The sequence below is a fragment of the Haliotis rubra genome, unplaced genomic scaffold, assembly GCF_003918875.1.
Source record: "Haliotis rubra isolate DU_JTF1 unplaced genomic scaffold, ASM391887v1 Scf175, whole genome shotgun sequence".
In the NCBI taxonomy this organism is placed as follows: Eukaryota; Metazoa; Mollusca; class Gastropoda; order Lepetellida; family Haliotidae; genus Haliotis; species Haliotis rubra.
The window spans coordinates 820,371-834,485 of record NW_025765725.1 but is presented as its reverse complement, the minus strand read 5'-3'; the positions used below and the strand labels follow the sequence as shown (position 1 = coordinate 834,485).

The window sequence follows — 14,115 nt, the reverse complement described above, 5'->3', positions numbered from 1 at the left end:
GGGTCTTTAGCATTGCAGGATGGCTATACCTAGTTGAGAAAATAATGCGGTTCAGGGACTGTGAGACAGTGAAACATGAGAGTTGCTTCCCTTAACCGCCTCAGGATCCGATAGGCGTGAAACTACACATGTTCATTTCACGATAGGTTGGTTGTCAGTTGTTCTGCGCATAGGCGCCCGGCTCTGATATATTTATAAGTATGACCTATATATATAAGATATAAGAAAGGTGTGTCAGTAAATCGAAACAAAATGGCGGCTCGACTCGCCTCGGCTCGGTTTCGGTCTGACAAACGCTTCCATCGCTTTGACCGTTGAATAAACCGCACAATTTATACTCAGTTGACCTCTGTAAAGTACCTTGCGTATCACTAACCTGGTGATTTTATTCCCATTTAAAGCTTTCAATAATTTTGCTGTCCACTCTCGCACAAAGTCAGGACATATGCCCGAAAGTAAACAAATCTCAGGCTACAGACCCGCACCGAATGTAGAGCGAGTCTCTGATTGGGATAGCTTCTTCTATTATTCGAAGCCATAACAAAACCACGTTTGTAATGGCGAGGCAATCTGACATTTGATTATCGATTGAAATCATGTCGATCATGGTTCTTTTGAACGATGATCAGGTCTGTGCTTATAAAGCAATTGATGATGGACATAATCTCGTGATATTAGGACAAGCAGGCACTGGTAAATCGGCTTTGATTAGAGAAACTCAGTCACGGTTACTTGTCGAGGGAAAACGCGTCGCTGTGGTTGCGAGTACGGGAATCGCTGCCACTCAATTTCCAAATGGGACAACCCTCCATTCATGGTGTGGATGGCAGGATGGCCGGTTTACAAACGAAGATTTGTTGAAGAGACTGTCATCTAAAGAATATTATTCAACTGTGCTCAGGATACGATCCACCGATGTATTGATTGCTGGTGAAAGTAGCATTATCAGTGTTCACGTTTTTGAACAGGTATGTGGTTTAAACATATTTTTATTCGTAAAAAATGAATTGGGATTGGTGAACAAGCTTTACAGCTTGAACGGGCATGTGCCAAACAGATATTAATATAATGAAAGATGTTTGACAATCAATGAATCATAGGAATATTTCATTTATGTTCCTCGGTATATGGTCTCTGGCTAGCCCAAACCAATGTGTTGTTGTTCCAAAAAATAGTTGTTAGGTAGCTTAAGCATGTTAAGTCAACTGACACAAGCTTGAATAATTATAATAACAACTAGGATTTCATTGAAAGGTCGGTAAAATATATCATATGTAGTATATATAGATACCTAGCAGTACATGAATATAAAATTGCAACAATATACCTAGCAATAAAAAATTGTGATTGTACAGAAACCATAGAAGCTGTGTTTCAAACCATATTTTTTTTTTAATCAGACTTTTTTCTTTGAAAGAAATTGTAAGGGAAAATGTAAGTAACTATGACTTGCAGGATGAAAAGAAATATAGACACGTATGTCAATAGACAGGTGAAGAAAGTATTGCTTATTTTAATCCAGCGGAAGTAATAACATCAAAGTGTCCATTAATAACCATTAAGGATTGCTTCCACTGGTGTTGTAAAAGATATTTGTGAAATTTTATACTGTTTTCATATATAAAGTTTAAAAGAATTTGAAACCATAGGTATACTGTCATTTCTTCAAAAAGATGGGGCCGTGGGGTAGCCTAGTGGTTAAAGCGTTCGCTCGTCACGCCGAAGACCCGGGTTCGATTCCCCACATGGGTACAATGTGTGAAGCCCATTTCTGGTGTCTCCCGCCGTGATATTGCTGGAATATTGCTTAAAGCGGCGTAAAATCATACTCACTCACTCACTCACTCTTCAAAAGATAATGGCTTCTCAAGTACAATGCCATGTCATTGGAAATGCAGACATATTTCTGTGATATTTTCATTAATAAGTAATCGTTATGTTTTAGCCATTTCCATAAAGGACATAAGTAATGTTACAACTTACATGTGCAGTAGTGGGTGAGTTGTCCATGTAATGTTTCTTGTAATGAACTTTATACTTACAAAATTCTCGAGACCAACAAGAGCGATATTGTCTATCATGATCTATTGATTTTGGTTATGGCTTCTGTGAATTGAAGTGAATATTGTGAAATAACATGGAATGGTCACTGTTTTAAACATAGCTTTTATTAAGAAATATTCTTATGGTTTACCTTTCTCTTTTCAGGTTGAATACATATGCAGAAAGCTGAGGGAAGACAGATGTGTATTTGGAGGCCTGCAGGTTGTGTTTGTTGGTGATTGGTTTCAGCTGACACCTGTCGCAAACATTCTCAACAACGATCCAGGACGGCAATGTTTTTTGGCTGATGTTTGGAGGGATGCAATAAAGCACAAAGTCGTCTTAACTGAGGTTATGCGACAGAAAGATCATAAACTTATTGCTGCGGTAAATGAACTTGAAAGGGGATTCCCGTCAGAGTCAACCCATAGGCTTATGGAAAGCCTCTCCAGAGCATTGGCCCCTGGTGACAAACCATTGACATTATACGGGACAAATTTTGAAGTGGATTGGCACAATGCCAGTGAAATTTCAAGCTTACCTGGAGATGTCATGATTTATAGATCAACAGATTCTGGAGTTGTCAGCAAGCTGAGACTAACAACAGCCAAGAAGGTGCTCAGCTTGAAAGTGAACTGTCCGGTTATTCTGTTAAGAAATCTAGGACAAGGTCTAGTGAATGGTTTGCAGGGCACTGTGACTAGACTTGACGAAGACGGACCAACTGTCCAATTTCCAGCTTGCTCAATGAAACTGAAGACAGTGATGTTTTCTGTGGTGGACAGCTGCAACATTGGTGAAGCAGAACGTGAACAGTTTCCTATTGCGCCTGCATTTGCGCTTACAGTGCATAAGGCACAGGGTTTGACACTGCCCAGACTTATAGTCAACTGTAAGAACATTTTCAACCCGGGGCAACTGGGTGCTGCAGTTGGGCGAGCTGTTGGGGCAGCCGTACTGAACTACAAAAGAGAGTGCTCAAAAAGACACCAAGAAGAAGTTTACAGCTTCTTCGATGAGCCTGGTCTTCCTGTGAAGGACGATGACATGTCATGTTGTGATGAGGTAAGCAAAGCGCATAATGGAATTATAGGAAAAGCATGATATTGCTGCACAAGATTTGCCAGCATTTGGGAATCATTAGCAGAAACCAAATAAAAAAAAATGCACAGCTACTCTTAAAGAGCTGCCATGGCTGTAAACAAACATCTATTTCTGGATAATTACCAAAGCAATTATTATTCATACAAACAATCCCCAAATTTTTATATCCATGTTGAGTATGTCATTATTTGTTACAAATACTCTACATGGTTGCTCCCTCAAGAGAAGCCATTGATGTCATGGATTTCTCCGATGAATCCGACTATGATGACAATGACCTTCACAGAATTTCAAACTTGGAATTTGAAGCGGAAGCAGAATCTAGAAATAAGGTAAGTGACATTTTACAAGTTAGCATTAGTGAAATAGTTTGTAGATAATCTTAATACTAAAATGAACCGATATTAAATGTTTGATTTAAGGCGAACATTGTACATAAATTGAACTAAACGAACACCAGTGTAATACCATTTGCAATAGACGTGTTAATGATTTGGAATAAAGCGACAGACAACAAGTTTGATACTTATCTTTCATAGGTTTAATAACAAATGTATTTCACAGGAACAAGTTAAGTATTTTATTTATTTCCTACCATAAAAAATCAAGTGAAATAAAGTGTGTTGACACTTAGGTTATCACTAGTCAAATACCATTGTGGCCATAATAACATTTTGACGGCATAATTGTCAACAAATATGAAGTCATACGTGCAGTGGTATGACACTAGTTTCATATTGCCAAGGAAATATTACAGTGCAGTATCTTACACAGGCGAGTAACACTGAGATATCTCATTTCCTATGATGAAGTCATATGTTAATATACATTTCCTTTCTACTCCAATTATCCAACATATCAATTTTCCTTTTATTTAGATTATTTAGTTAACAAATGAAACCATTATTTCAGGTATGTATATTTTCTTAAAAAATCATATCAACTGGTTTCAGGCTGCTCCAGAGGTCCCAGCACTGTCAGCTGAAGCAAGATACCAAGACTGTCAGGTTCAAGGTATTCTGATGTCGTTCAAAACCGACAATGCTGTAACACCGCAGCAGCAGAGCATTAATGAAGCCATTGTTTTTCTTCAGAGAAATCCAGAGAAGTTGAAGCTTTTCTTTGAGGATCAACACCAAAAAATAACCAGACTTTTCACTGAGTGTGGCGCAGGAAAGAAGGTGAAAGATGAAACAGCTTTCATGAAAAAGTTCCATGCCTACCTTTTGACACATTATTATCAAAAAAGTTCTCGTGAACTGCTCTCACCTTTACCTGTGAATAAGCTTCTTTTGTGGGACATCATTACATCCATCAGGACAGATGTCACAGCTGCTCAGAAATCAGCTAGATCACTCCAGGCGGACTTGGGATCAATTCACATGGATGTCACTGAGGGCGAAGCTGATATACCAGAAACTGGATATTCTAAAGTGAGATATGAGGCCGGCTTTACAGTGGCAAAACTGAAAAACCACTACATGAACCTCGTTAGGAATTCTCTTCATGCCCTCAGGATCAAACTTGTCGTCAAAAGCAAGCTGAAAGTGGACATGCTCCAATCTCTAACAACTGCACATATGGACATTGTTGACAGAACAAAGTATCCCGCTAGCCTCGCAGAAGTGTCAAGAAAACACCAACATCTCAGACGAATGCTTTGCATTCTTCCTTTTACTGGAAAAGAAGAGATTACCATTGTATGGGCAGAAGTATTTGGACCAATACAAATCAGATTTGTTGACACATATCCATTCATGTGTTCTGGCAAATACGTCTTTATTTCAAACAGTTGCTGGCCTGTTTGTAAAGTTTATCTTGGCATGGTTTCCAACGGGGCGAGAAGACATCAGATGCATACTGGAAGATCTTACCCTTGGATGCAGCATTGTCACAGATCTGTTCACCCAAATTGTGAACAGGTACTTGAATGTCACAGATTCAGAGTTCAGAAGGAAATTGCTTGATGAAATGGGGAGGATGAAGACATTGGAACACCGCAAGCAAGTTCTTCTGAAAAAGACATCCAAGGTTCAAGGATCAGCTTTGAAGGATGACAAGTCGAAAAGAAAAGCAAGTTTCACATTTGAAGTTGAAAGGCACTGTGATTCAGGATGTAAAGCAGTTGGCCATATTCACAAAGGAAGAGCTTGTCCGTATTGGTGCAGCATAAGGACTCACCCTAAGCAAGTTGAAAAAAGGGACATTCTAATAGAGAGTCTAATGGATCAGCTGCAGCAATTGTGACCAGTGGTACCATCGATCTTGTGGGGGAATCAAGTACGAAAAGGACTGGGAGAAATTCTCAACTGAAGAGGTCCCATGGTTTTGTCCATTCTGCTGATTCTGCCGTGGAAAGAATTGTATGCTATTAGACATGTTGAACTGAAAAAAGAGGAAAGCACACTTACTTTGTTGTATTCTTGATTTTTGCAGAGCTGAGGGAATGCGAGTGCAGCAGGATTAGAGGTACTCTTCCTTCGAGAAGCATTGGACTTGTTTGAAATGATGGTCTCCGAAAGAATGATGCTGTTGGTGGAACTGCGGCACTGGATGTATGTATGGTTGGCTCCTGCCCCATGATAGAGTCCTCTTTGTTGTAAGAATAGCTTCTCCACAATGTCACTGTTAATGTGCAGTGGTGTCACATTCACGTGGAGGGACTTTGTAGCCACAGACACCAACTTCAGGAATCCAACAATGAGATAAGCCACATCCTCCCTTGTTTCCCATGACATGAGGTTTCGGGTGTTGCCATGTTTCTCCCATGATATGAACCAATTGAGAATGTGCCTTAACTTGTTAATCCTCACATCACTTTCACAGGTGATGGGTCTACAGTCATGGGAAATGCTGATGAGCTGACTTGTTTGCTCGAGAAATGTCACAGCTCCTTGAAGAATGGATCCCTTCTCGCCAAGGTGACTTTAGTAGTGTCTCATCAAATTCAGCATGTTGTCATCCAGCACCTCCTCTGCCATTGGATTCCGCATTTTCTCAGCCTGATTTGGGTGTATGTGCTCGTTGCTTAGTTTGTGATGGATAGACAAACTGTGCTGCTTGTCCCATGTGTAGCTGTCCTCCCACATCTTCCAGAGAACAGGCGTGCTGTCCACAAGCAACTCCCTAGTGTGCCATGTATCAATACCGCTCTTCAAGATGTTGTTGTGGATCTTTTAAAGAGGTGTGACGGATCTGCAAGAAAGACGACAGGCTCATCGCCGCATGGATTGAATGCTGCCATGTGATGGTCAACAGGTGAACCAGTAAAGTGTGTCTTGAAAAATGCACGGTTGTTTGAGGCACCATCAATAAAACAGTAAAGAACTTTAAAATTCCACTCCTCAAGCTTGGCAATGACATCCGAGAAACAGGAGTACAATTGCGCAGCATTTGCCTGTTTTGTTGGATAATGTGCAATCGGGAACCGAAAGCCTGTCAAACCATGAAAGATAAATTGGAGCACGTGGGTGGCTAACTCAGAGCCGGAACATGTCTCATCTGACAATCCAACCAGTTTGATGTTACAATTCTTCCGGACAATCTGGAGGTCTTCTTGAATTGACATTTCATCAAGGATCAAGCCACCACAGTAGCCGTGTGTAGGTAACTCCTCATGTCTAGCCAGCGGAATGCATCAGAGTTTATCCCAGGACCCTGCTCAAATGCATTCTTATAATGTGATAGTGTGCGTGTGGAGGGTATTACTAAGCTTTCACTTTGGAGTAGCTGTTCGTATGTTTTAGGACTCCGTGTCCCCATGGCCAGAGACAGCTGGATTATACTGCTATCCCACCGTCGACTGTGTTTTTCTTGTGTTCTTGAATTAGACAATTGATACTCAATGCGTTTCAGTTGATTGTTTGTAAGGTAGGGTGCCTTATGTTTCAATATTGACAATATGCCTCTGATGGTATAGGAATCATGTGCATGCACTGGATGAGGGAAGGGGAGTAGGGAGGGGGGATGCAGGGAACTCTGTTTGGCTCATCCGTTGACAGTTCTGTGAATGTAGTTGTGTTAGTATCATTCCCATTAGTATGCATAGATTTACTCAAGATAGAGCGACAATTTTTACACGCTGTGGTTCCTTTCCAATTATTAAGGTCAACACCTTTTTGCATGACATTGACATCATGATGCGTTGATCATGTTTGTTTCATTGAACATGAATGTTTTCCTGATTTTCATTGGACTTATCAAATGGTATGCCTTGGCATAACCTAATGGAGGAAACTGAGCACAACAAGCTTTGTATTGCACACTTTTCCATTGACACTGAATTTGCTATCCCGCTTTGGGACGTAACACTTGTATCTCCAATTTGAATGTCCACTGTTCCATCAATTGAGATTATTAGTTTCATAATGACTGTGTTGCCATTGCATTTTTCTGAAGTAGATTTGCCCAGAGTGATTTGTGTGTTATCCTGACTTAGAATGAAGAATTCAGGTGGGAGTATTTTCACTATGTCATGTATTGATAAGAGACATTCTTCAGCTTATTTTACTCTGTCCCCCAAGCCTTTATAAACCATAAGTTCCTTCATCCAATCATTACGGTCACGGACTTTGACCTTTCTTACTGAAGGAAAAGCTGTTGAAATGTATCTCCCAATAGCTCTACAATTTTTTAAATTGTTCCCAAATTGTGTCTGTATTTTATTGATGATTGTACCAACAGGTTTTTCTTGGTTTTCATCTGCTACATAATTCTTATGCAGCCTGTAATAAACAACATATTATAGAGCATGATTACAAAGTGAGTATGTTTTGTTTGATAATGTATATTTTTTTAGATTTTGTATAGTAACACTATTTCCAACATACTTGAAAGTTTTTTCTAAAAATCAATTTGTTTGGGGCTTGTATCTCTTGTGATGGAGAAAATGCAGTGACCTATGATAAGATAATTTTGAATAACGTAACATTGATAAGCAACAAATATAAATTGTTCAAATGTCATTTTAGCACTCCACTTTTAATATGTCACTACACTTTTTATGTTCTAAAAAGTTACAAAACCTATTTAATTTGTTTAGGGTGCAATGTAATTGAGTATAAACAGAATTCATTATAACCCTTTACATATTTACTGAAATATTTTCAGGTTTCTTCCAAATCCAATCTCCAAAGTGATCACAGTACTGTACATATAAAGTATGTAGCAAATACAACTAATACCATTTGGAACATATTTCATGGAGATCACATCATATATGTAATTCTTCAAATCCAGTTTATCATCATTATTCTCAATTGTGATTTTTGTTGCTGACATATTTGACTGAGTACTGTTTTCTGTTTTGAATTTTTTAAAAGATAATTTTAAGGTCAATATGTTCTGTCTATTTCATCAAAAGAAAAGCTTTAGAGAGAAGAAGAAAGCAGCTTTTTAGCAAAAGGTATGAGGGCATTATCAATAGTAATATTCTCATTGGGTCATTTTTATTTCATTAATTAGTTGACCTTTCAGCAATTAATTTGCTAAGATTGTTGTTAATAATAATTTGGAAAGATAAAAATAGGTAAGACGCCCCAACAGGAAAACACTTATAAGTATTTAGAATTAATATAGTTCTATTAAATGCGAAGCTTTAACAATTCAAACTACTTTTCTATAAGTCTTGAAATTAAATTTATAATGTATTCAAAGAACAAATATGAATGTTTAAATATTTATATTTTACATTTTTTACAAATGTTTCATCAATATTATTTACCAATGCTTTTGATTGGGGTAGAAAATCTATCATTGTCATGCTCAGTCAAACTTATCCGAATATCTATAGCTGATTATATAAAAATGAATCATGGTATCTCCAGTTTGCAATGTTATAATTTTAGTAAATTATGTTTTGCTATGTGCTTTGTTTGCTTCTGAACAGTTTATTGTTGTATTGTTATATCAATAACATGTAAAAATTAGTAATATTATTACAATAAATATTGATAATTGATTGTTCATGTTATTAGTGTGCATTTATTTAAGGGATCTACACATGATAATAAAACAAACTACTCACCATGAAATAAAATTTGCACTATCCATGTTGGCTTCTTAGAACTGTTTTCATGCTGGCTTGCAAATATATATTGCATAAAATATCGATTTTAAATTTCCAACCATTTTTCACGTGCATTTATATTATCCAATCAGAGACTCGCTCTACATTCGGTGCGGGTCTGTAGCCTGAGATTTGTTTACTTCCGGGCATATGTCCTGACTTTGTGCGAGAGTGGACAGCAAAATTATTGAAAGCTTTAAATGGGAATAAAATCACCAGGTTAGTGATACGCAAGGTACTTTACAGAGGTCAACTGAATATAAATTGTGCGGTTTATTTAACGGTCAAAGCGATGGAAGTGTTTGTCAGACCGAAACCGAGCCGGGGCGAGTCGAGCCGCCATTTTGTTTCGATTTACTGACACACCTTTCTTATATCTTATATGTATAGGTCATACTTATAAATATATCAAAGCCGGGCGCCTATGGTTCTGCGTCACCACGGGCTTTACTCCAGCATACTGATCATATCAGTACCAAATCCAACTGTTTAAGGGCGGTGTGGTAGCCTTGTGGTTAAAGCGTTCGCTCGTCACGCCAAAGTCCGGGTTCGAATCCCAACACAGGTACAATATGTAAAGCCCATTTCTGGTAATACTGTTAAAAGCGGCGTGAAACCATATTCATTCACTGCAACTGCTTAGCTCACCTGCAAACTGGATTTGCCCCGAGGCACTGATTGGCGTCCCTTGGGTGTGTAAGATGCCTACATCATCGATTCGAATCCCGATACCCGATTGTGTTTTATACATTTGTGTTTGTGGGTCTCGCCAAAGTGCTAAACGTTTACTTCGGGCTGTCTTCACACGTCAAACAGGCACACCGTGGCATATCTGTTCAAGCGCTTTTCAGAATACTCCCTCATTCACTAGGTATACTGCCGAGCAATAGAGCATACTACACGAGGTCTCATTACATACGAATTATACGAAACGAGTGTCATTCCTATTGTATCTGACCGAGCGAAAGCGAGGTCAGATACCATAGGAAGGTCACGAGTTTCGTATAATTCGTATGTAATGAGACCGAGTGTGGTATTTTATTCATTACCCACGTCTTACATTCATTTTGTTATGTTTTTGGTTTCAAACCAAAACCGGTTTCATAAAGAGGTTGCGGAAGAGTTTGTACTGTAGTACAATATTTGCTTGACGTCACACTGTAATGACGTCACTGCCTTGGTAACCGACGTTACGATGCATGTCAGTTGTCATCGCCTCGTACAGCCTCCTACAGTAAACTACTCCGTAGCACCTAGTTTCTTGGTTTCCAGTTGCTTCATTCGGCTAACATCACTGGTGGAATCATGGCGTTTATGTTTTTCGACGGATATAATGTCTCAGTTCGACTCAATTAAACAGCGACACGGCAGCGTTCGCAATGTTTACATTCCCACAATGCATTTAAGTTGTAGAAAGAATGAATTCACGTGTTTGTTATGAATGAAAAAAGAGTTACGTCGGAATGTGACCTAATTGAGAAAGTCATCGGTTATCCAATCAAATCGTTAGAATCTCAGGTCATGTCGTTACGACACAGGTCAACGCGATACGACACTCGTGTGACGTACGAGATTAGTATGCAACTACCCATAGGTTGACCTCGTGGGTAATAAACAAAGATATCGCACACGGCGAACGAAGCCTTGAGCTGACTTGTTTCACGAAAAGCAAAATCTACACCTACTGCAATTGTCATCTTCTCTGTAACAATTTATTGCTTGTTATAACCACATGCGAAAAAGGCAGAAACTTAATGCTGTTTTCTCAAAGTCTCTTAGCTCCTTTGAATTTTACCTTATTTCATTAATAATCTTTTTTAACTTGTTTCTGTAAAATATCTTCTTAGTATATCATTTTATTTTTATACAATTTTCATAGCAAGGGAACAATTTAAATGGGAAAGGAGCCATAGTGAGTCCTAACCTGACGAAAATCTAGACTTGCTTCATTTAGCATTACAGAAAGGGGTGTAACGGAAAATAATAATGTTCAGGGACTGTGGAACAGATTAAGACCAGCGTTAGTCTCATTATCTTACTCAGTACATAGTCGGCGGTAATTAAGACCTTCCTGGGCGAGAACTGCACCCCTATGAACATCCGGGTTAGAGTTGGTCGTCAGCAACCCATGCTTGTCCCCCGTGAACATCCGGGTTAGAGTTGGTCTTCAGCGACCCATGCTATATCAATATTCAAACGCAACCGGATTGTTCAAACAGATTCAAACAGCCACATATACAAACAGACACGGAGATAAATAAAACTTTTCGTTGCATGAAAAACCACATTTACACAACAAAACCTCGTCGTCATCGCAAAACCTCATACACATCAGTAACATCTATTGTAGTGCTCTTATGTCATTGGGAGTAAATAAGAAACGATACATGATAATTCAAGCATTCCGAAAACATCAACTAATAATGATAGAAGATATCAGATGTGTTCTATTGAATGGTAATAAGGTTGAGTGTATATCAAATGTTGCCCGTTGCCTGAAACCAACATTAAAGATGTGATACATACATATATGGCAGATAACAGTGGGTCACAGATTTGCCTATTAAATCTGCTCTTGCAGTTATTGGCAAGTCTAGATTGCCTCTGAACTTCAACATTGTTCTGGGCTTCAATTGGCTTTGATTGGTAGACAATTTTGTTTAAAATGGCATGGTTTTTTCTTGGTTTAATTGTGACCATACATTTGTATTTGGTCTTGAGTGAGTGATTTGGGTTTTACGCCGTTTTACTTCCTCAATCAATGTCAGTCAGCCCTAGTACATATTGATTTGATGTTAAAACAAACATTTACACTCTCCCCAAAAAAGAAAAAGAAACGCATAAGCCATTTTTAGAAGTATTTATTGCGTTAGTTTAAGAGCAATTATTTCATGTAATGTCAATGGTAAAAAGGTGAAAATTTACACGTCTACTGACAAAGGGTTTGTCAATACAACAGCCTTTATTGTTGTGTTCCTGTTTACTTGAGGCGTCAAAATCAATACTTTGTATGACCACCACTGGCAGCAATTACTGCTCGGCACCGTCTCGGCACAGACTGGATAATTCTTCCTCACTCTTCCTAAAATGCGATGGCCAGTTATGGAAGTGTCTGAGTTTTGACGTTGACGAACACGTCGATCAAGTTCATCCCATAGGTGTTCTATCGGGTTTAGATCTGGTGATCGGGAAGGTTATGGCAAGACACTGACGTTAGAATTGGCAAGGTAGCGGACCGTGATGCGTGCTGTATGTGGCGTAGAGTTGTCATGCTGGAACAACTCCCTCTGTCGGTCCATAATCGGAAGCATGTGACGTGCAAGGACTTCGTTGATGTACCGATTTTCTGTCAAATTCCCCTGAACCACCACTAAATCAGACCTTTGTGTGCTTGATAAACCACCCCACACCATGACATTGTCTCCACCGAATCTGTCGACCTGTCGAATGCAATTAGGGGCGAAACGCCGGTGAAGATGAAATCGTGATTCATTACTGAACCCGAATCGCCTCCAGTTTCTAAGGTTCCAGTTCCGGACTCTCGATTCCACCGCAAGCGATTGCGCGATGGAAGTCTCTCCAAACAGGGGCGGCAACTGGCATTCTTGGTTGAATTCCCACTTCACGCCATTGATTCCTCACAGTTTGGTCCGAAATTCTTCTCAAACCAGCCCGGATGTAGCGGTCCTGGCATGGGTGGTAAGGCTTGAACGGCCGCTTCTCGGGCGATCTTGGGCCGAATTGGTTTGCAGGAAACGATCCCAAAGGCGACATATGGTGCTCTGTTGAAAGGTCGGGCAAACTGCCACTCCCCTGCTTCACGGCGGCCTATGACGATGTTTCGATTGGCGGCACTCAGTCGTGGCATGATGATTTCCTCTTTTCCAGGCAAAAACGAATGGCAAAATTAAACACAACGTTTGCTGTTTTCGCTTACTTGCACGTGCATGGTGACGTTTTGGCTAATATTTCTATAAAAGCTTCTAAAACAAGTGGGAAAGTTAAAATTGCCGGTTTTGGTGGTGAAGCTGTTTACAGTCACACAAAGATGACGTTTTGGAAAGAAATAGTATATTTGTATTGTTTCTGCCGCAGCTACATGAGTCCAATATTCTAAAAATCACTTATGCGTTTCTTTTTTTGAAGAGTGTATATGCACCATCAGTTCTCCATACAGATATTCGTGTATAAAATACAAATATTCATCCATATTTACACAACCTCAATGCCTATGTGTAATCAGCGTTGTTACAAACCTCACGTTTTACTCAATGACACAGTCCTTGGTCCTCCCCGATGTGACTCAAATATTGCCGCCGGCATGTTTATTTGACGCCTTCTCTGTCACCAGTAGAGAGTGAGTGGGTTTAGTTTTCGTCGCTTTTAGCAACATTCCAGCAATATCACGGCGGGGGACACCAGTTGAACATTCACTAAATATACCGATGTTGGGAATCGAACCCGGATCTCGAACGAACAAACGCTTTAACCACTAGCAAACGCTTTAACCACTATGCTACCCCCACTGCCCCTCTGTCACTATCAGGAGAAATGCCTAATAGTATGAATAATCAGTCTCGAGGGGAATCATTTTGTAGGTAACCGGGGTGGGTGGGGTAGCCTCGTGGTTAAAGCGTCCGCTCGTCACGTTGAAGATCCGGGTTCATTTCCCCACATGGGTACAATGTGTGAAGGCCATTCAGACAAATCCATGAACATTTGTTCAATTGAGACAAAAACTCGCACTTTGCCAAAATGACGTCCCGAAGCACGGAATGCACGTGCAGTTCAACTGTATAAAATTGTTCACACGCTGGGATCACAGCAACAAGAATCACACATAAGAAATGCCACGTTTGACAGCGATTGAGAGAGAGAATCGTTGTAATGGTCCAACAGGG

At 39.6% G+C, this 14,115-nt stretch overlaps 1 protein-coding gene across 1 annotated transcript; it reads left to right on the top strand.

The window, feature by feature from the left end:
• Positions 1–605: 605 nt before the first annotated feature.
• Positions 606–5,490, top strand: LOC124272960. Its single transcript, XM_046708202.1, has 4 exons — positions 606–629; positions 2,209–3,108; positions 4,101–4,683; positions 4,745–5,490. Exons 1-4 carry the CDS (start codon positions 606–608, stop codon positions 5,392–5,394), a joined length of 2,157 nt encoding a protein of 718 aa, XP_046564158.1. The 3' UTR covers positions 5,395–5,490.
• The last annotated feature ends 8,625 nt before the right edge of the window (positions 5,491–14,115 follow it).

Excerpts from the sequence above, each read along its gene's own strand:
- LOC124272960 (XM_046708202.1), top strand. The coding sequence starts at position 606 with ATGGTTCTTTTGAACGATGATCAG. Across the intron at positions 630-2,208 it reads TTCTTTTGAACGATGATCAG|GTTGAATACATATGCAGAAA; the intron begins GTCTGTGCTTAT and ends TTCTCTTTTCAG. Across the intron at positions 3,109-4,100 it reads ACATGTCATGTTGTGATGAG|GCTGCTCCAGAGGTCCCAGC; the intron begins GTAAGCAAAGCG and ends AACTGGTTTCAG.